Source organism: Thamnophis elegans, chromosome 11 (assembly GCF_009769535.1).
Source record: "Thamnophis elegans isolate rThaEle1 chromosome 11, rThaEle1.pri, whole genome shotgun sequence".
Classification (NCBI taxonomy): Eukaryota; Metazoa; Chordata; class Lepidosauria; order Squamata; family Colubridae; genus Thamnophis; species Thamnophis elegans.
Genome location: NC_045551.1, coordinates 69,875,486 through 69,897,737, shown reverse-complemented (window position 1 = coordinate 69,897,737; position 22,252 = coordinate 69,875,486). Strand labels below are relative to the sequence as shown.

General features: G+C 42.6%; 1 protein-coding gene across 2 annotated transcripts in view; it reads left to right on the top strand.

Moving 5' to 3' along the window:
- CTBP1 (C-terminal binding protein 1) overlaps positions 1-22,252 on the top strand; it is a 61,725-nt gene that overhangs the window by 21,990 nt on the left and 17,483 nt on the right. For both annotated transcript variants that reach the window (XM_032226427.1, XM_032226426.1), the window contains exon 2: positions 10,106-10,260. In XM_032226427.1, coding sequence (XP_032082318.1) covers positions 10,106-10,260 — 155 coding nt within the window. The remainder of the gene's footprint in view (positions 1-10,105; positions 10,261-22,252) is intronic.

Genomic DNA, 22,252 nt, shown 5'->3' with positions numbered 1-22,252 from the left:
GGACCCGGATTGTTGTTGGGGGCGATATGCTGACTCTGTAAACCGCTTAGAGAGGGCTGAAAGCCCTATGAAGCGGTATATAAGTCTAACTGCTATTGCTATTGCTATTCACACTTATGACAATGTGGGAAATAGTAACGTTGCAACCAAGACGCAGATTCACAATCCAAGATTCCTATTCCCAGCCTTGTGTTTGCCATTATAGTCAGCTGGTGTGCATTGTGGCTGCACAGATAGTTCTCAATTTACAACAGATCACTTAGTGACCGCTTGAAGTTACAACATCACTGACTTATGACTGTTTCTCACACTTATGATGGTTGCGGTGTCCTGGGGCCGTGCGATCCCCTTTTGTGACCTTCTGGCAAGCGAAGTCAACGGGGAAGCCAGGTTCACTTAACAACCGTCTTACTAACTTAACAACTACATTGATTCACTTAACGACGGTGGCAAGAAAGGTTATAAAATGGGGCAAAGCTCACTTAACAACTGCCTCGCTTAGCAGCAGAAATTACAAGCCAACTGCTTGTAATTGAGCCGGCGATTTCAGTCATAAGGCACGACGGTCCTTAAACAAGTCGCAATGTGACTGTCCTCAATTTGTGATCCTTTTTACGGCCGTCTTAAAATGAATGCGGCAGTTATTAAACCAAGGCCTTGTCCACTGTGGGATGGATTTTGGAATTGCCGTTCAGTTTGTTCTTGCCTAAATTTATTTTCATAAAAGTTTTCATTTATTTCAAGGGAAAATAAAAGTGTGGAAAATAAAACATTTCTGCGAACTGCCTTTCTTTGACTTCAGGAAGAGCCTCCAATAACCTTTCCCGCGAATTGATTTTTGTGGATCAGAATTGATCTGCGTGCCTTATTGATTATAAATGCTGCATTGCACCTACAGTTCCTCCTCCGTAGGCTTTTTAATGTACGTATTATCTTCCCTGCCGGTTAAAGCAATGAAATCTCACCTTGATTGCCAGAATTAAGGTCTTTGCAGGGCATCTCATAACTCAGCAGTAGAAAAATATAATTTCCCTCTGCAGTTACTATGTTTGGGGGGGTTTATGGAGTGCTAACCTCGAGGGTGGAATTCAGACAGTTTCTTCCCAATCGGCAGTGGAAACTTTGAGTAGTTCAGAGAACTGGCAAATACCGGAGATTTTGGAGATCCTTCAGTATCCTTCCCCCGCCACACCCATAGAACTGGTAGTAAACAAAATATGAATTTCACCACTGGCTGGCCTCCAGTACCTCTAGAAATTATTAAATTAGCTAGAACTTCTAGCATTTCAAGCTAACTCACCTGGAGAATACTTAGCCGTTAACAGGGCAGGTTAGAATTATTTCGTATTTATTAATATTTGTATGCCGCCCTTTTCCCCAAGGGGACTCAGGGCGGCTCACAATTCAAGGGGAGGGGGAGACAAACCGAGTTACATATAGGACAATACATCATTAAAAGCACAACATTCATACAATTCGGGTACGGTGAAGGTCTTCAGCCCCAGGCCTGTCGGGACAGCCAGGTTTTAAGTGCTATGCGGAAGGTCTGGAGGGTGGTGAGGGTACGAATCTCCACGGGAGATTACCAACTGTTATAGTCCTTGACTGACCCCCAAATTTCTGTTGCTAAGTGAGACGTTTCTTAAGTGAATTTTATGACCTTTCTTGCCACAGTTGCTAAGTGAATCAGAACACAGTTGTTAAACACAACCGACTTCCCTGTTGTTTTGACCCAGGCAGGAACATTGTGACCATCATGAATACCGGTCAGTTGTCAAGGGCCTGAATTCTCACCATGGGGGCTGCTGCAATGGTCGTAAAGTGTGGGAAACGGTCATAAATCAGTGCTGTTGCAACTTCGAATGGTCACTAAGTGAACTGTTGTAAGCCAAGGACTAAGCTGTAGTTACCAGGTTTGTAAAGCACGTGGTTTTGATTCCACAGTCTCTACAACAGTGTTTCTCAACCTTGGCCACTTGAAGATGTCCGGACTTCAACTCCCAGAATTCCCCAGCCAGCAAATGCTGGCTGGGGAATTCTGGGAGTTGAAATCCGGACATCTTCAAGTGGCCAAGGTTGAGAAACACTGCTCTACAACCTTCTTAGTGTGAGAATGACCTTTTAATTTTAATCACAGAAAACTGCCTGCAAATTTGAGTGCATTTAGGTGGCATTTGGTAATTAAGAGATGAAATGCAATAGGTTTTTTTCCCCCCCTTTCCCAATCAGTATGCTTTAAATTAAAAATAAAAATAAAATCATGCTAACCACGCTGTGCTGTTGTTGCACTGGAAATGTTGCTGCCACAAATAGCAGTTCTAGGCAAGGGGGATATGAATCAGAGCGAAAAACTCCGCTCCATACGTTAATATCTCAGGGAAAATAAAAAAATAGACGTTTCTCTTTGCAACGAGATCAATCATCTCTAAGACGAGAGGTAATTCAGAATTAAAAGGGTTTTTTTTTAAATGTTTTTTTTTAAAAGAAACCCCAATGGGAGTTCCTTTTGGTAGCTCTTGTGTTTCCTCCCACGGATGCCCTTATTTCAAAGGAGGTAAGTCAGCTGGTGCGGAATAGCTTGTGTTAAAATCCAAATAATAATATTCCTGTATTGAGGCCGATCGAACCTTTTCTGCAGAACAAGGTATATATTTTTTGAAAATAACTGAGGGAACTAAACAGTCTTCTATTGGGTCATTGCTTCGTTTCCTACACTGTCCTGGTTTGTAATGTATAAGGTTAGGGTGTGGTAGTCAATGTATTTGGGGTGTGTGTATGTATGTGTGTGTACACACCCCCAGAGGGAGGGAGGGAGAGAGAGAGGGAGAGGGAGAGGGAGAGAGAGAATAACTCTTTAAAAAAATGAGAGACATTTGTTAAGTGCGTTTTGCCCCAATTTACAACTTTTCTAGTTGTTAAGTGAATCAGTGCAGCTGCTAATTTTGCAACATGGTTATTAAGTGAATCTGGCATCTCCACTGACTTTGCTTGTCCGAAAGTTGCAAAAGGGGATCACATTGCAACCGTCATAAGTACATGCCAGTTGCCAAGCCTCTTGAGTTTTAATCACAGGGCCAAGGGCAGCCGGCAGCCGTCATAAGTGTGAAAATTATGGTCAGGAATCTCTTTTTCTCAATGTAACGTTGTAACTTTGGACGGTCAGTAAATGAACTGTTGTGAGGCTACCTGTATAACGAGCGTTTCATTTTTGAAACGCGACAATTTACTACAGACTCCTTAAACTGTTCTTGCAAATACAGGTTGTATTATGAAAAAACAACGTTCTGTAAAGGATGCTGTAATTTTTGTTTCTGAGTTTAGCTTGGGAAGTCCGGTTTATTTATTTTCCCACTTGGTAAATTAGCAGAAGATAATATCCTTTTTCGATGGATGGTTTGCAACGCTATAACTAATTAGGGCAACTGGATATACGCTCTGTTAATCTTTCGGTTGAACTTGAAGGTTTATACAATTATGGCTACCCTGATAATCGATTAAGAACCCCAAAATGTTACCTTGCACGTTGACATCAATACAGATAAACAGACGTCATTTCACAGTTAATATTGACAGCTGTTTTGTTCTGGCTGACAGATGTTAATATTATGATGATGCTTTGGCCTAGTTCATCTCTATAAAAAGGGCTTTTGCGAGCATCCATCAATCCTGATTTCTTGATGCAGGGGCTTAAAATAATTTGCCTTTATCATTTCCTTTATCAGATAAATGAAAAACTGCAGAATCTTCAAGGCAAGAAAATAGCTTTCGGTTCAGAATCATGTTCAACGGTTAATAGTAAAAAAAAAACCAGTTTGGAAAATATCTGGAGCGGACAAGAGATTCGCCCAAATTAATAGTTTTTATCAAGGCAGTGAATGAAATCTGGAATGAATGACAGAGCAGAGGTATCTCTGCCTTCAAGAGTTGTCTGTAGAATAAAGGCTTTTTGTCTCTGTAGAAATGTTAGATAAATAATTAAAAGTACATTTGGAGAACACAGAAGGCTTAAGCTTAAATTCCCTAGATGCTGCATGTTCAAAAGTAAGGTTTCTCAGCACATCTAACGTACAAGCTGTAGGTTTTTTTTAAAGGTCACATGTTAGTCTTGTCATGTGTTAAGCATCAGGGAACAAAGTCCCTTAAGCTGCATTTTAGAAAGTTGTGATGCATTGTGATGTTTGTGGATCTCCTCTCCTCCATCGCTGGAGGTCTTGAAGCAGTGGTTAAATGCAGCACTGCAGGCTACTTCAGCTGACTGCTAGTTCGGCAGTTCGGCGGTTCAAATCTCACCGGCTCAAGGTTGACTCAGCCTTCCATCCTTCCGAGGTGGGTGAAATGAGGACCCGGATTGTTGTTGGGGGCGATATGCTGACTCTGTAAACCGCTTAGAGGGGGCTGGAAGCCCTGTGAAGCGCTATATAAGTCTAACTGCTATTGCTATTTGTATGGCTATAAGATCTCCTAGCTTGGCCAGAGGGTTGGACTAGAAGACCTCCAAGGTCCCTTCCAACCCTATGATACTGTATCTTTGGGGTTGCTGAAGGCTCTTGGTCACTGTTTTGAGCTCCCACTAAATCCACGAAGCTTATGACTTCAAGTAATGTACACTGAAATGCCCTCGTTGCAATAATCACTTCCCACTTCTGCTGAGTTGATTGTGGGGTATGTTCTCAAAATAGCAATAGCAATAGCAGTAGACTTATATACCGCTTCATAGGCCTTTCAGGCCTCTCTAAGCGGTTTACAGAGAGTCAGCATATTGCCCCCAACAATCTGGGTCCTCATTTTACCCACCTCGGAAGGATGGAAGGCTGAGTCAACCCTGAGCCGGTGAGATTTGAACCGCTGACCTGCTGATCTAGCAGTAGCCTGCAGTGCTGCATTTAACCACTGCGCCTCTCATATTGTTTTTTTTTTAAAGAATAGAATAGAACTGGAAGGGACCTTGGAGGTCTTCTAGTCCAACCCTTTGCTCAAGCAGCAGATTCTATACCGGAGATGGCTAACCTTTTTTGGCTCAGGTGGCAAAAGCGTGTGCACGCCCATACCCATATCACATTCAAAGTAAATGTCATGCGCGCATGACCCCTGCTGTCCTTGCCCCTTGGATGCGCGCATGACACCCCCGCTCTCTTGAAGTCCGGGGAGGGTGAAAACGGCCCCTCCCGGCCCTCCGGAGGCTCTTCGAAGGCCAAAAATCAGCTGGCCAGCATGCGCACGCATGCTGCAACTGACCTAGGCCATGTGCCCTCATAGATGGCTCTGTGTTCCACCTGTGGCACGTGTGCCATAGTTTCACCATCATGGTTCTATACCATCCCAGTCAAATGGCTGTCCAGTCTCTTCTTCAAAGCCTCTAGTGGTGGAGCACCCACAACTTCTGGTGGCAAGCTGTTCCACTGGTTAATTGTCCTCGCTGTTAGGAAGTTTCTCCTCAATTCCAGATTGCTTCTCTCCTGGATTAGTTTCCACCCATTGTTTCTTGTCCTGCCCTCTGGTGCTTTGGAGAATAATTTGACCCCTTCTTCTCTGTGGCAGCCCCTCAAATAATGGAAGACTGCTATCATGTTACCTGGAATTCTTATTTTCTTTAGACTAACCAAATCTATTGTTTGTGCAACTGCCTGCAGGGCTAATTTTTAAGCAAATTTTAAGAGATTTCTAGAGTTTTTGTTCCAGCGTTTTGTGTGTTAATTTATTCCTAGGGATTGGGAACAACAAAATGGTTGACATATTTGATATATCAGTATTTATTATTTACCTTCAAGATCTGCTAAAGCCAGCAGGACGTTAATGGAAGATGACAACCTGCTTTTGACAAGATTCAGTGAGGACTTAACAAATTTGCATTTCCCATCTTTCGCATTTTTTTTTTCAACCCTTAATGTTGCCTTCCGTATTTTTTTTGTGAGTTTTATTTTTAAAGCAAAATAAATAAATAAATTGCATTTGTCCAAGAAAGAGCAGCTGCAGTGAATAAGAAGTTTAAAAAGCTTAGGAGGCTGAACAAAATGTTAAAAAGATATAAAAAAGGAGGAGCAAAGGGCAGGTTGCTTCCCAGGACTGAAGACTGCAAATAGCCCAAAAGTGGAATTAATGGCTTTGAAACTGAAATCCAGTTTAAGAAATATCAGATTGGTAGGAATTCCTGGAGCTGGAACTGTTTTTAACCAAGCTTAGGTTATAATCAAATGCTTGTCAAAACGCGTGTGAATTTAATTTGCAGTTGTAGCTAAGGAGGCATATTTATCTTGCGTCTTATACGCCGTTTTGTTGAAAATAAGAAGATTAGGTTTTGATCGGGGGAACATTTTAGCGTCTACTGAACATGTTGGCTTGACCATAACTCTTGCTATCAATGTGGTCCAGGATCCTACTTTGTTGAAGATGATCTATCTAGAATAATAGAATCACAGAGCTGAATGGGACCTTGGAGGTCTTCTAGTCCAACCCCCTTCTCAAGCAGGAAACCCTATACCCCCTTCAGAGAAATAGTTGTCCAATCTCTTCTTAAAATCCTCCAGTGTTGGAGCAGCCACAACATCTGGTGACCAACTGTTCCACTGATTAATTGTTCTCACTGGCGGTTTATCCAATGAGATGCAGTTCAGTGATGAGAAGAATAAGGTTTTTCACCCCACCCCACCCCAAATGCACAGGTATAGAAGAGGTAGCACCTGGCTCGGCAGTCGTGCCTGTGCGAGGGATCTGGGAATCCTAGTGAACAATCTCTCAAACGTGAGCCAGCCGTGTCCTGCAGCTGCCAAAAAGGCCAATGCAATCCTGGGCTGCCTCAACAGAGGGACAGCATCAAGGCCACAAGAAGTATTAATCCTATTTTTATACTGCACTGGTGTGTACATTTGGAATACTCTGTTCAGATTTGGCCACCAAAATACCAAAAAAAAAGGTCTCTTGAGACCCTAGAAGGAATGCAGAGAAGAGCAGCCAAGATGGTGAGGAGGCTGGAGGCTAAACCGTACGTTGAATGGCTAAAGGGAATTAGGAGTGAATGAACTTGCCACCCGGAGTTGTGGGTGCCCCATCACTGGAGGCTTTCCAGAAAAGATCATCGGACAATCCGTTGCCCTGGATGGTATGAGGACTCCTGCCTTCTAAGAGCAGGGGGTTGGACTAGAAGACCTCCAGGTTCCCGCCCAACCCTAGGATTCCTAGAATTAAATTGTGTATTGTTTTGTTCGTCTTTTTTATCCCTTATCTGTACCCCTTCCCTGACTTGGATTGTGAGCCGCCCTGAGTCCTCTTCGGGGGAAAAGGGCGGCATATAAGTGCAATAAATTCAATTCAATTCCTTCCTCCTTTGATCTGCATCTTATATTTCTCTGGATTCCCTGTTTGTCCCTGGGCTTTAACCCTCTTAAAATAATTAGCAATTAGCACACCCCCATCTGTCCCTTTGATTTTCTTAGCTTGGCCTGGGGCTGACCAGTTAATTTTGTATGTGTGTGTGTGCGCGAGCATGTGTGTGTGTGTTTTAACCATGGAGCTGATCCTTCAGTGCTGCCGTTGAAACAAAGACGTTCAGAATTAAGAAGTTACAGTGTCTTAGTGTATGGCGTAATTTCTGTGTTATTGTTCATATTGCTGGTGCTTTTTTGCAAGGGGGCTCAAATTGGCTGGGATGGCAGCTGTGAGGATGATGAACAAAGCTGACAAATATTCAGGGAATAAGAGGCCTGGGGTTGTAATGCCACGGTTTAATGCCATCTTGCCTGGTTTAACCCACCATTCCTAACCAAAGTTGTTGGGCTGGGTAAGTTTTGAAAATAACTTGGAAGAGTCGATCCAAACATCCCATGAACACAGCGCCTCTTTGATGCTCATTAAAGCAGCTGCTTTCAAAGGAACATTTATTTTATTTTTTGTTATTTTATTATATTTATATGCTGCCCTTTCCCCCCGAAGGGGACTCAGGGCGGCTCACAACTCAAACCAGGGAAGGGGGATACAGACAAAAATTTTAAAAAACAAAGCATAACAATGCATAATTTAAAACACACAAAGGTTCTTGAGGTTCTTTTTTTAAAGTAGCCACAACTTTTCTCAGGATTACGTGAGAAAAGATTGAGAAAAGGACAGGAGGTGTAAATGAGAAGCGGGGAGGAATCGGACTTGTGCAAAGTTTTAGCCCTTCCTTTCCAACTTGGCTGGACGCAGGGCAGAGGCTGGAAATGGTGTGTTTTGTGGCTTTGTTGCAATTGTGGGTGTCACTGCTGTTGTGTGAGGCTCCCCAGTTGTGATTCGTTTGAAAACTCTCATTTCGGTGGTCCGCCTATTCTCTCTGCAGACAAACAGGATGTGGTCTGTTGCAAGTGGCTTTCTCATCAGAACAATGAGAGGGTTATCCTCCACAAATGTTTGTCTAGAGTCTTATCAAGCGTTCGGTTTTATCGTCTTTATGATCTGGGAGGGAATTCTGGACTCTACCCTGTTTCCCTCAAAATAAGACCCTCCCCGGATAATCCGCCCAATCGGAGCTTTTGAGCACATGCACTAAAATAAGCCCTCCCCAAAAAGATTGCAACACAGCAGCCACCATGAGGTGACCACGCTCGCCGACTCCTGCACCCCAAAAATAATAAGATCTCCTTGAAAATAAGTCCAATTTCGAGAGTCAAACAAAAATAAGACCTTGTCTTATTTTGGGGAAAACATGGTATTTCCTACCAAGGTGGTGTAAATTCACCAAATGGTTCAATTTAGGATTTCCCTTATCATCCTCATTGAATTCTCCATATATATGTGTGTGTGTGTGTGTGTGTGTGTGTGTGTGTTTTATTTGTGCTGATAAATAAATAAAGGGAGACTAGTATAGATCTATTTCAAGCTATTTAGCTCTCATCAGCTAGCCATACCCTTACTGGGATTTGAACCTGGGCTATATTACATACTAGGCAGACATCTTAGCCATTAGGCCACAGGCTCTTATCTGTTATCAGCGAAGCCAGGGTGAAAGGTATCTATTGGATTTTTAGATTTTTTTCGCTGATAACGGATAAGAGCCTGTGGCCTAATGGCTAAGATGTCTGTCTAGTATGTAATATAGCCCAGGTTCAAATCCCAGTAAGGATATGGCTAGCTGATGAGAGCTAAATAGCTTGAAATAGATCTATACTAGTCTCCCTTTATTTATTTATCAGCACAAATAAAAAACACAAATATAACAAAGGCAACAGTAAAAACATTGGGTTTCTGTCGTGATCGACTCTTGTGACGAGCCGATTGACAGATGATGGAAGCAGTTAGCTTCCTCCCATAATTGGGGCATACCAGGGGTTGTAAAAATCTAATGTATGTATGTATGTATGTATGTATATATATATATATATGTGTGTGTGTGTGTGTGTGTGTGTGTATGCCAACTCCTAAGATATATTGTTCCATTTTCCAATTGAACTGAATGTAAATAAAATTAAATAAATAAACAAAAATAAATAAAAACAAGGTATACAGAGAAAGGGAACAAGGATGATGGAGGCTAAAACAGACGATGAACAGTTGCAGGAACTGGGCCTGGCTAGTCTGGGGAAGAGAAGGACCAGGGGAGACAGGAGAGCATCTTCCAATATTTGAGCGGCTCCTACAGAGATGAGGGGGGGGGGCAACCTGTTCTCCAAAGCACCTGAGGGCAGAACAAGAAGCAACGGATGGAAACCTATCAAGGACAGAAGCAACCTGGAATTGAGGAGAAATTTCCTGATAGTAACAACAATTGATTAGTGGAAGGACTTGTCTCCAGAAGTTGTGGGCTCTCCATCACTAGAGTTTTTTAATAGACCGGACAACCCTTTGCCTGAAACGGTATAAGGGTTTCCTGCTTGAGCAGGAGGTTGGACTAGAAGACCTCTAAGGTCCCTTTTCAAATATTATTCTGTCCCTCTTGTTAATCAGCGGAACGGCTTCCCTCCAGAGGTTGTGGGGGGGTCTCCATCACTGGAGGTGTTCAAGAAGAGATTGGACAGCTGTTTGACCGGAAGGGTGTAAGGTCTCCTGCTTCAGCAAGGGGTTCGACTAGAAGACCTCCGAGGTCCCTTCCGGCTCTGTGATTCTGCTAAAATGTCTTTCCTTTCCCCCCCCCCGCCAGGCATTCGACCTCCCATCATGAACGGCCCCATGCACCCGCGTCCCCTGGTGGCTCTGCTGGATGGCCGGGACTGTACGGTGGAGATGCCCATCCTGAAGGACGTGGCCACCGTGGCCTTCTGCGATGCGCAGTCGACCCAGGAAATCCACGAAAAGGTAAGCCTGGAAACAGGGCTCAACAGGCAAAGGGCCTCCCCATCTGTTTCCTTTTTTGCTAACGGGAGGATTTGGTTTTCCGACATTGAGGGAATCTCCGAAACTAAACAGAAGGATTGTGCAATTTGTCGTTCCTTGAAAGAATAGCAGTTAGCAATAGCAGTTAGACTTATATACCGCTTCATAGGGCTTTCAGCCCTCTCTAAGCGGTTTACAGAGTCAGCATATCGTCCCCACAGTCTGGGTCCTCATTTCACCCACCTCGGAAGGATGGAAGGCTGAGTCAACCCTGAGCCGGTGAGATTAGAACCGCTGAAGTGCAGATAACAGTCAGCTGAAGTGGCCTGCAGTACTGCACCCTAACCACTGCGCCACCTCGGCTCTGGTAGGCGGAGGATGGGGGGGGGGGTTCTACTCTGGAGTAACCTGGTTTCCTATAAAACTGCGCTGCCTGCTCTGGGAAAACTTGGCCTATTCTTGAAGGTGGCTAACATCATCTTCCCCAGATAACAAGTTTGCTCCGTCCGGGGAAAAATAACCCCTGGCTTCCATTGTAGCAGAAGGCTTTTGAGTATCCAAGGTATCATATTTTTCGGAGTATAAGATGCACCGAGCTTTTGGGGAGGAAAACAAGGGGGGGGGAAAATCTGCCTCAGCCTCCCAGCAATTTGCCTCCTTGCAACAAACGGCAAACAGTACAGACGATACACTCTGTTTGTGGTGTGTTTCTGTGCACATGTGCCTGACCCATAGAAATAGCAAAGGATTGGAGAAGTGTACATTATAGCAGAAGGCCTCCCAGCAATTGGAGCAAACAGCAAGTTTCACTTTCAATCCCAGCACAAGCCTCCCGATTGTTTCAGGCTGCAGGGATTCCTGTAGCCCATTGCAGCCTCCGGAAGCCCCGTTTTCCCCGTTTACTGCAAGGAGGGAAATTGCAAGGAGGCAGAGGCCGATGGGTGGATGGGGCTACGTTCAGTGTATAAGACGCACCCAAATCTTCACCAGTGGTGGGCTCCGGATCCCGTTCCAACTGGTACGGTTGGAATGTGCCTGCCTGCGATGCCTTCGCAACCCTCACAACGCTCCAGCTGCTCGGCGGAGCATCGCGCAGGTGCTGTACATGCCGTGCGCGGAAACGCCAAACGCTTAAAAGGCAGGTAAGGAGCTCGGGCGGGCGGTTGGTACCTCCGGAGCACCAGAACGGAACGGTATTCGGTGCTCCGGGCAGGCTCCAGTACGCCCATACCAGGACGTACCGCCTGCAACCCACCACTGATCTTCACCCTCTTTTAGAGGGGAAAAAGGTGCGTCTTATACTCCAAAAATTATGGTAGTTTTGCACAGGGAGTGCTGAACTTACAACAGTTCATTTAAACGGTGCTCAAAAAAGTGACTTACGACCGTTTTCCACACTTAACGGCCATTGCAGCATTCCCCACGGTCACGTGATCCAAATTCAGAGGCTTGGCAACTGGCATGTACTTATGTCAGTTGCAGCGTCCCAGGGTCATGCAATCCACTTCGGCAACCTTCTGACCTGCACCGTCACCGGGGAAGCCAATTCCCCTCAACAACTGTGTTCCCAACTTAAGGATTCCAGCGATTCACTTAACAAATGTGGCAAGAAGGCTTGTGAAACAGGGGCAAAACTCACTTAACGACTATCTTGCTTAGCAGCAGAAAGTTTGGGCTCGATGGGGGTCGTGGAATAGGTGTAATGGGAGAAACACAATCAGCCAAAGGAAAATGGGATCTTCAAGGCTTCAATAGCAATGAGTAAAAAAATAATAATCAGAAAATAAGCCTAATGTTGTGCCTTCCACGTGTTGTTGGTGTGTTGATTATGCTATAAAAAAATTTCTTCCTGATTCTCAGAGATTCCCTGGAGAATTCCCTACAGTTTTCATGGCAAGGTTGTTCTCAAGTGGTTTGTCCTGGCCTCCTTCCTGGTTAATAATTTATGAGATATTAGCGGGCAGAAGTATTGTAGAAATGACTAAGGTAACACAATGCATTTGTACCACATGACACAGCTGCCAGCAGCAGTGGCCTACACATTACCTTTGTTAAGGAAGGGAGAGATGCCCACCAGGTGAGGAAGGTTGACAATAGGTAGTCCTTGTGGACGTGTCTATGTCCAGTAAATCAGGAGCTCATCAAATACATTCTACAGATTGTATTTATCGTGACCCGTCAAAACCGTGTTCCACAAAAGCGCGGTCGACGAAATCGCGTATGTGACGTCATCACAACGCGACGAAAAAGATCGAAAAATTGAAATAAAAATTAAATTACAGCAAGCCGATTCACATAAAGGTAAGGGTTAGGTTAAGGGTTAGGGTTAGAGCGTTAGCGTTACGTTTAGCGTTAGGTTAAGGGTTAGCGTTAGGTTTTTCGTTAGGTTAAGGGTCAGGTTTAGGGTTAGGTTAAGGGTTAGGTTTAGGGTTAGGTTTAGGGTTAGGTTTAGGGTTAGGTTTGGGGGGGTTAGGGTAAGGTTTTCGCTTTATTTTTACATTTTTCGATCTTTTCCATCGCGCTGTGATGACGTCACATACGCGCTTTCGTCGACCGCGATTTTGTCGTCCGCGGTTTTGTGGTGGAACCGTATTTATGGATTTTTCAAACAAGTTGGTTCATGTCCAAAGAGCTAGATTAGACTGGGGGGGGGGGGGTCTCCAACCTTGGCAACTTTAAGACTTGTGGACTTCAATTCTGGTTGAGGAACTCTGGGAGTTGAAGTCCACAAGTCTTAGAGTTGCCAAGGTTGGAGACCCCTGGATTAGAAGTCTTTCTCAAACTTGGCAGATGTTTAGACGTCAACTCCCACCATTCCCTAGCCAGGATGGGTGGCATTCTGGGAGTTGAAGTCCACACATCTTAAAAGTTGTCCAAGTTGAGAAACATGGGACCACTTAGATGCAACTCCTTCTCCAAGCTGTCCCCATCGTTGGCTTTCAACAAGAGCTACGGCGAAGTCTCCTCAGGAACGTGCGTTGAAATCGATGCCATTTTTGTAAATTGTTTTGTGTCTGACCTTTTCCTGGAGAAATGTCAAACTTATTTCCCCCCACGAAGAGAAAGTGGGCTTCTGAGGAGTTGGAAGCATTTTGCAGGATCACTTTGATTGAGATTCCCTCTCATCAAAAGCTCCTTTAGATGTTAAGCAGTCTGAATCAAAGGTCACTCCAGTTCAGAGATTTTGAAGATCTAATTTTTGTTCAGAAGGGTATTCCATGCCAGTTTGGTCCTTCTGCGAGAGGAGGTGGGCATGAGGGCACCTCTTCATCTCTTCCCATCTTGTTTGGGGTGAGGCATATTCCGGCAAATTCTGTCCAGGGTTTTTAATCATATCTGGTGCAAAATGATACGTAAGACCATTTCACTTGGGACGTGGTGGCTCAGTGGCTAAGGCGCTGAGCTTGCCAATCAGGAAGTCATCAGTCTGGTGGTTCGAATCCCTAGCACTGCGTAACGGAGTAAGCTCCAGTGACTTGTCCCAGCTTCTGCCAACCTAGCAGTTCGAAATGTATGTAAAAAAATGCAAGTAGAAAAATAGGAACCACCTTTGGTGGGAAGGGAACAGTGTTCCGTGCGCCTTTGATGTTTAGTCATGCCAGCCACAAGACCACGGAGACGTCTTCGGACAGCGCTGGCTCTTCGGCTTTGAAACGGAGATGAGCAGCGCCCCCTAGAGTCGGGAATGACTAGCACATAAGTGTGAGGGGAACCTTTACCTTTAAGACCATTTCAAGAGCTGTGCCAGGGATATATCTCCTTGCTAGTGCAAATTCTGAGTTGTACATTGAGAAAAATCAAAGATGAATAAAAATGTGTTGCCTCCAGAAGTTGTGGGTGCTCCATCACTGGAGGTTTTTCAGAAGAGACTGTCCAAGTATTTGTCTGAAATAGTCTAGGGTCTCCTGTTTGAGCGGGGATTGGACTAGAAGATTATATATCTATATCTATATATCTATATCTCTATCTATATATATCTCTATCTCTATATATCTCTATATCTCTATCTCTATATATCTCTATCTCTATCTCTATATACCTATATACCTATATACCTATATACCTATATACCTATATATCTATCTATCTATCTATCTATCTATCTATCTATCTATCTATCTATCTATCTATCTATCTATCTATCTATCTATCTATCTATCTATCTATCTATATGCTTCCTTTCTCTGCCAATCGGCAAGAGACCATCCAGACAGAAACCCAATATTTTTACTGTTGCCTTTGTTACATTTGTGTTGTATTTGTGCTGATAAATAAATAAAGGGAGACTAGTATAGATCTATTTCGAGCTATTTAGCTCTTATCAGCTAGCCATACCCTTACTGGGATTAGAACCTGTGCTGTATTACATCTTAGGCAGTTGTCTTAACCACTAAGCCACAAGGTTCTCCTCCTTTATCAGCTGAGCCAGGGAAATAGGTATGTATTTAGTGTCACAACCCCTGGTATGCCCAAATATGGGAGGAAGCAGACTGCTTCCTTTCTCTGTCTATCGGCTCATCACAAGAGACCATCCAGACACAAAGCCAATATTTTTACTGTTGCCTTTGTTACATTTGTGTTGTATTTATTTATTTATCAGCTCAAATACAACACACACAGACACACACACACACACATATACAGGCATACATACATACATACATACATACATACATACATACATACATACATACATATATATATGTATATTCCTTGACTTACTATTGTTCAGCAAAACACAACTGTTCTTGTTATGCTGCAGGAAGAGGAAGGCTGCAGCAAACAGGTCTAACCTGCCGAGGTAGACATGCCTTTGCAACACAACACACCGCGGAGTGCCTGAACAGAGCACAAGGGCACGGACAGAGTACACACACACACAAAAAAACTGGGGGAGTGTTTTGCATTTTTAAACCCATGCAAAGTTCTCCGCAGACAGAAAGATGCACGACGAGGCCAGGATAATGGCCAACGCCCCCCCCCCCCCAACAACCCAAAATAAGCTGGGCAACAAATCAGTTATTCCTCCTGGTCTTTCAGAAGGGACTATTGTGGTTGGAAACGACAAGAGTCCAAGTTCAGTCAGCCAAACCAACCTATAAAGGAATAATTTTTTAAAAAAGAAATTGTGGAGCCTCTTGATTTAACGGACCCTTGGGCAGATGGAGTGTCCGTTAAAAGAGAATGTCTGTTAAATCCAAATAGGGTTTGACTCCTGTCTATTTTACTTATTTTATGCTAAAAAGGAAAAAGGAAATGTATTCTCCACAAGGATAATTTAGGCAATTCTTACTGTGCAAAAGCATGTGGCACACAGGCAGATCCTGCCTTTGGTCTGCAAAAATCAAGCCTGTTAAATTAGGATTTTACGGCACTATATTGATGGTGTGCTAAACATACGTAGATGCTCTCACACAGTTACAAAGTCTTTTGCACAGGACCCCGTAGTGTCCTTGTTTCCCCCTTTGCTGGACTGGGGGAGTCCTTCATAGGGTCACTCATGCCTTGGTCACCTCATCTGTTCAAGGCTGGGGACCAGTCTTATCTTTGGGGAATGAAGGGGCCACCACAGAGAAGGCCTATTTCCTAGCTCCTACTTGATGTATTTCCCAAATAATTTGGACCCACAACATGTCCCGCATGTTGAGGAGAGGAAGTTGGGGAGAAGGGGGCTCCAAATGGCTTAAATAAGTAAATAAACATGACATCCAGGTAGCATTTCTCCTATGAGCCTTGCACAACATACGCAGAGAAACACAGAGCATCACCAGTAGGTAACCTTCTAGGGCAGTTAGGGAACAAGTTAATCAGTTGGACCCGAAGGTGCTTTATCAGAAAGACAACTGGGCTTGGTTTTTCCTTGAAGACATTTCGTTTTTCATCCAAGAAAAGTACTACTACTACTTTACTACTACTACTACTACTACTACTACCACCACCACCACCTCTTCTTCTTCTACTACTACTACTACTACCACCACCACCACCACCTCTTCTTCTTCTACTACTACTACTACTACCACCACCACCACCAATTCTTCTTCTTCTTCTTCTTCTTCTTCTTCTTCTTCTTCTTCTTCTTCTTCTTCTTCTTCTTCTTCTACTACTACTACTACTACTACTACTACTACTACTACCACCACCACCACCTCCTCCTCTTCCTCCTCCTCCTCCTCTTCTTCTACTACTACTACTACTACCACCACCACCTCCTCCTCCTCCTCTTCTTCTTCTACTACTACCACCACCACCACCACCACCTCTTCTTCTTCTACTACTACTACCACCACCACCACCAATTCTTCTTCTTCTTCTTCTTCTTCTTCTTCTTCTTCTTCTTCTTCTTCTTCTTCTTCTACTACTACTACTACTACTACTACTACTACTACTACCACCACCTCCTCCTCCTCTTCCTCCTCCTCCTCTTCTACTACTACTACTACTACCACCACCACCACCTCCTCCTCCTCCTCCTCTTCTTCTTCTACTACTACTACCACCACCACCACCACCACCTCCTCCTCCTCCTCCTCCTCCTCCTCCTCCTCCACCACCACCACCACCACCACCACCACTACTACTACTACTACTTCTCCTCCTCCCCCCACTCCCATTCCTCCCTCTCCTACCCCTCCTGCTCTTCCTCCTCAACCGAAGAAGCTTCTTGGATGAGAAGCGAAATGTCCTTTGTGAAACTTTTGAAAAAGCACCTTTGGGGCAACCATGACCTGGATGACGGAGACTCCGTAGCCAATCATGAGTAGGAGGACCATGAGGCCCAAGCTGCCTTTTCCAAAATGCCAGCCGTTTTGTTCTAAAGCTCTACCTGCAGATCACCTGAACCACAAACATTAGTAGCAGAAGAGAGACCCTGGGTCCTCTTGTCTTCTGCGTTCCCAGACAGGAACGTTCAAGAGAAGAAAAAAACCACTTTGCCTGAAAGGACACACCAGATGTGAGGTTGCTACACAGAGCAGCTGGAAGCAAAACATCTGTTTTGTTTAGAAGATGAAACGTTCTGTGGCACCGATAACGCGCTTGGCCTGAGCCAACAGGCCAAGAAGTGAACTGAGAACCAGTTAGAACAGCTGCTTAGAGCCGCAACATTTTGAGTTGTGTAATCTTCCTTCTCAGAATATCACTGGCTGGATGGGGTCTTGCCTTGATTGTGGATAATCTCCTAAATAAATTGATGTTGGCTTCTAAAAGTCTGTGGAGATTCTCCGTCCTCCAGGTCCCTGGTTGTCCCAAAGGTGCTTTTTCAATAGCAGTTAGACTTATATACCGCTTCATAGGGCTTTCAGCCCTCTCTAAGTGGTTTACAGAGTCAGCATATTGCCCCCAACAACAATCCGGGTCCTCATTTCACCCACCTTGGAAGGATGGAAGGCTGAGTCAACCCTGAGCCGGTGGGATTAGAACCGCCGAACTGCAGATAACAGTCAGCTGAAGTGGCCTGCAGTACGGCACCCTAACCACTGCGCCACCTCGGCTCTTTTTCAGGAGGCAACTGGCCTTCCTTGGATTTTCCTTTTTTCTTTTGAAGACATTTTACTTCTCATCCAAGAGGCTTCTTCGGCTCTGAGAGGATAAGTGGGGAATGGAAGGATTTATATTCCTTGCAAAATTAGATTTGCAAATGCAAATAGCCAGCTGTCTGCAAGGAATATAAATCCTTCCATTCCCCACTTATCCTCTCAGAGCTGAAGAAGCTTCTTGGATGAGAAGTAAAATGTCTTCAAAAGAAAAAACAAAAACAGAAAGTCCAGTTGCCTCCTGGAAAAAAAGCACATTTGGGACATGATGGTTTCTACTTTGGGAATATAAACTATGGCTTAGTTTGTTACCGTAACATTTTCAGAAAGCAGCGGTTATAAAATAGCATTAGCAATAGCAATTAGACTTATATACCGCTTCATAGGGCTTTCAGCCCTCTCTAAGCGGTTTACAGAGTCAGCATATTGCCCCCACAGTCTGGATCCTCATTTCACCCACCTCGGAAGGATGGAAGGCTGAGTCAACCTTGAGCCGGTGAGATTTGAACCGCTGAACTGCAGATAACAAGTCAGTTGAAGTGGCCTGCAGTGCTGCACCCTAACCACTGCGCCACCTCGGCTCTTATAAGAATGTCAAATGACTATATTAATATCACACAGAGATGTGTCTCTATGTACCGTATGGTAATGCTCAACTTTATTCAGAGGGGAAGAGAATGCAAAATAATAAAAAAGGAAAATTTAAAGAAAAGGGAATTAAAAAGGGGAAAAAATGACAAAAAGGCTTCCTATTTTCTAAAGTACAGATACGTACATACATACATGCATACATGCATACATGCATGCATGCATACATACATACATACATACATACATACATACATATATATATATATATATATATATATATATATATATATATGAAATAACCTCTTACTCTGAATTAAAATCACAAAAAAGTCATACATAAAATATTAGATAATCAAAGTAGCATTAGGATTACATAACAAAATGACCTCATATTCTAAGTTTAAACCTAAACGTCAAAAGGATAATAGCGTTGGAATTATATAACAAAATGTCCTCTTACTCTAACTTTAAACTTAAACATTAAAAATGCAATATACAAACCTCATAGCCTAATGGAAAATACACAATATTTCTATAAGAACAGATCTAATCATCCAATCCTAAAAATGAAACTTCATTTTTAATCTTTCTCAAGAAAAAATTTCAAAAGTGGTTTCCAAAATAACACATTCAATCTACTACAGTATATATTATAATACATAGACATGCTTTGGAAAGAACATAATTAGGTGACCACACCTGTTTATAAAAATAAAATGATCAAAAGTGAATAATTGGGCTTTAGAATCATAACAGTATGCTAAGCAAACAATTTAATGATCCTGCAAATGGGGTATATGAAGTATATTCATGGCTGGATTTGTGAAAACCATTATGTCAAACCTTCCATTAATAAAAGAGGTTTAAAAAGCTTTTCTTTATCTTTGTATAGGAGTGCATTAGAATTCTTCCCCCTTTTGCTTTCTGCATTTGCAAACAGTAAAACTGTCAAATTTATCTTCTGCCTTTTATTTAAACAGCAACACGAGAACTTTCCTTGGGGCACTTATTTTTTTTCCTAGTCTTTCTAAGGCCACAAAGTTTGGAGAGAGGTTTGTTAGTATTATTATTATAATTTTAAAAGTTTGCCTCCGATGTCTCCATCTGGCATTTTTAACGAAGACGCTGTATTTTACAATTTTGCCCTTAAAACAAGGAGATTGCGCTGCACAGATAGTTGATTTTGTGGAATGGAGTTGGTGGATATAGGCAGAGGAGGAAGGAAGGAGTAATTTTAATTCACGAAGGAAAAGGATGAAATGTATGTTAGAAAGTGTCATCGGGAGTATCGCAAGTAGGGGATGCGAAGGGTTGCCTGTTATGCTTCGGCAAACTTCAATTGTGGAAGAACTTAGGAATGACTTTGGGAGGGAAATTGAGCCCGATGCCGAATGGATGCAATTTAGGGGGAAGATGATTCATTTAAAGGACGTGAACGGATGGCTGGGAAGGAGATGAGAATACAGAAATATGGAAGGGGGGCATTTGGAGAGAAGGAGAACGCTGAGGAAATCTGTTCTGAATACGTCTTTTAAGCAAAAGTCAGCTCATCGCTGCAGATAGAATCAGAAACCTTGACTGATTTGTTTAATATGAAAAAGAGAGATAATTAGTGAAGAATGCAAAGCTGAGAAGGTTTCAATTTGGGATAAAATATATTTTGCGAGTCCCAAAGGTGTTTTTTCACGAGGCAACTGGACTTATCTTTGTTTTTTTCTTGAAGAGGTTTTGCTTCTCATCCAAGAAGCTTCTTCAGTTCTGACTGAAGAAACGAACTGTTAGTCAGAACTGAAGAAGCTTCTTGGGTGAGAAGCGAAACCTCTTCAAGAAAAAAACAAAGTCCAGGGGCCTCTTGAAAAAAACCACTTTGGGACCACACCCTTGACCCAGATGACTCTGAATCTCCATAAACATACTGTATATTTTGTCAAGAGTAGATTTTGGGAGTGGGGGGCGAAGAAGAAGAGAAAGAAACTAGACTGAAAGTAAAACAATAGCAGGGAGGGAAAGTATGAATCCTATTCAGAAAAAGTACTAGAAGATAGATTAATCTTCCCCTGAATGAATGGGAAAGGGATGTGGAAGGTGGGGTGAAAATAATTGTGTCAGGCTGCCAGTGAAAAGTTGTTAATGAAGAAAAAAAATATGTAGGGTGGAATGGAGACACAAAAGGCTGCAGATAATAAAAAAAAATGCATGTGAGTGAAGTTTGCTGCAGTAATAATAAAAAAACGAGATGGAAAGGGGGATGATGTGTAATGTGTGTAGAGAAATGATAGCTGCAAAGAAGAGGGAGGATTGAAAGAGACAGAGGACAGGCAGGGGATTTTGGGGAGAACGAATGACTTTGAGAGGAAGGTGAGAACATGAAGGCAGGAATGGAGTTAAAAATTAAGAAGGATACATGATATGATCTGGGGTGAGAATGGAGTGAAGGAATATATTAAAATGTTTGCATTGGAAGGATATTGAAGCCTTGAAGAACAGAATGAAAATGAAAGTTATAAATATTCTGGCCAAGAAGAAAAGAAAGGGGGATGAAAAGAATTAATAAATGCTGTGAAGATGTTGAAAAATAGTAAGGCAGCAGGTGCTGGTTGTGTAATCAGCAAAATATTAAAATATAAATGTGTTATAGGGAGTGGGTGAGTAATATATTTATGGATAATGAATATCCAAGGAATGTTTGTGGTGATACTGATGGTCGGAGTATGAATGTATGAGTGCCTTTATGGGGGAAAGGATGTGATTGAAAGCCTGAATTAATGTCAGTGGATAAGAAATATTAATTTGATTGCTACGTTGTGGGATGCAACAAGGAATATTTGTGGATTTTAATGTTGCAAAACCCAGTAAAGTACTGTATGTATTATAAAGAATCCATTTAGGGGACATTTGTGAGATTTACTTAAGCCTGATTGTCATTCAACCAATGATTTTAGTTAACATGGAATCATAGAGCTGGAAGGGACCTGGGAGGCTTCTAGTCCATCCTCCTGACCAATACAGATTGGTTGTCAATCTCTTCTTCAAGACCCACAGTGATGGACCACCCAGAACTCCAGCAGGGAAGCTGCTCTGATGATTAATTGTTCTCACCATCACAGGAATATTCCTGGCAATGAATATTCCAATATCACGGGAACTAATCAAGGAGAGAAGCAATCTGGAATTGAGGAGAAATTTCCTAGCAATGAGAACAATTAACCATTGGAACAGCTTGCCACAAGAAGATTTAAAGCAGCATTAGAAACTTATGAAATATTTCATATCTATTTTCTAGTCAAAATCCACATACCCATGTTAAGCTTTAAACTGAAGACATACTTGCTAACATTATTGCCTGAAAGAATATTATAAGTAGTAAATAAATGCATACCACCAGTAGTATAAATTATGCAAGAAGTGAAAAAAAATGAACCCTGAAACCCAAATTCTACATAAAAGATTGTTGTGTACAATAGGTATGGTTTTCAGTTAAAATTAAAATCTGTCTCAGGTTTACTTTTTAAAAATAAAGTGTTTTTTTTTTTAAGACACGGAGGCACAGTTTAGTTAGCCGTTCTTCCCTAGAAGGAATGAAAAGGCATAGAATGCTTTGCAGCTGCTGACATATACGATGCCAATTCAGTATATTTGGATGTAAGGCATGGTGAAATTTAATTTAAAAAATATCTTAGAGGGGTATTGCCCTGGGATTTTAACTCTCAAAATTCATTCCATTTTCCAATATTTTGAGCTTTACTCTTATTTGCCACCAATATGAAATAAAACCCCACGGCTTCTTATATTTCCAAAAAGTTGAAGGGAAAAAAGTGTTTCATTTTAGAAGTAAAAGGACTAGAGTA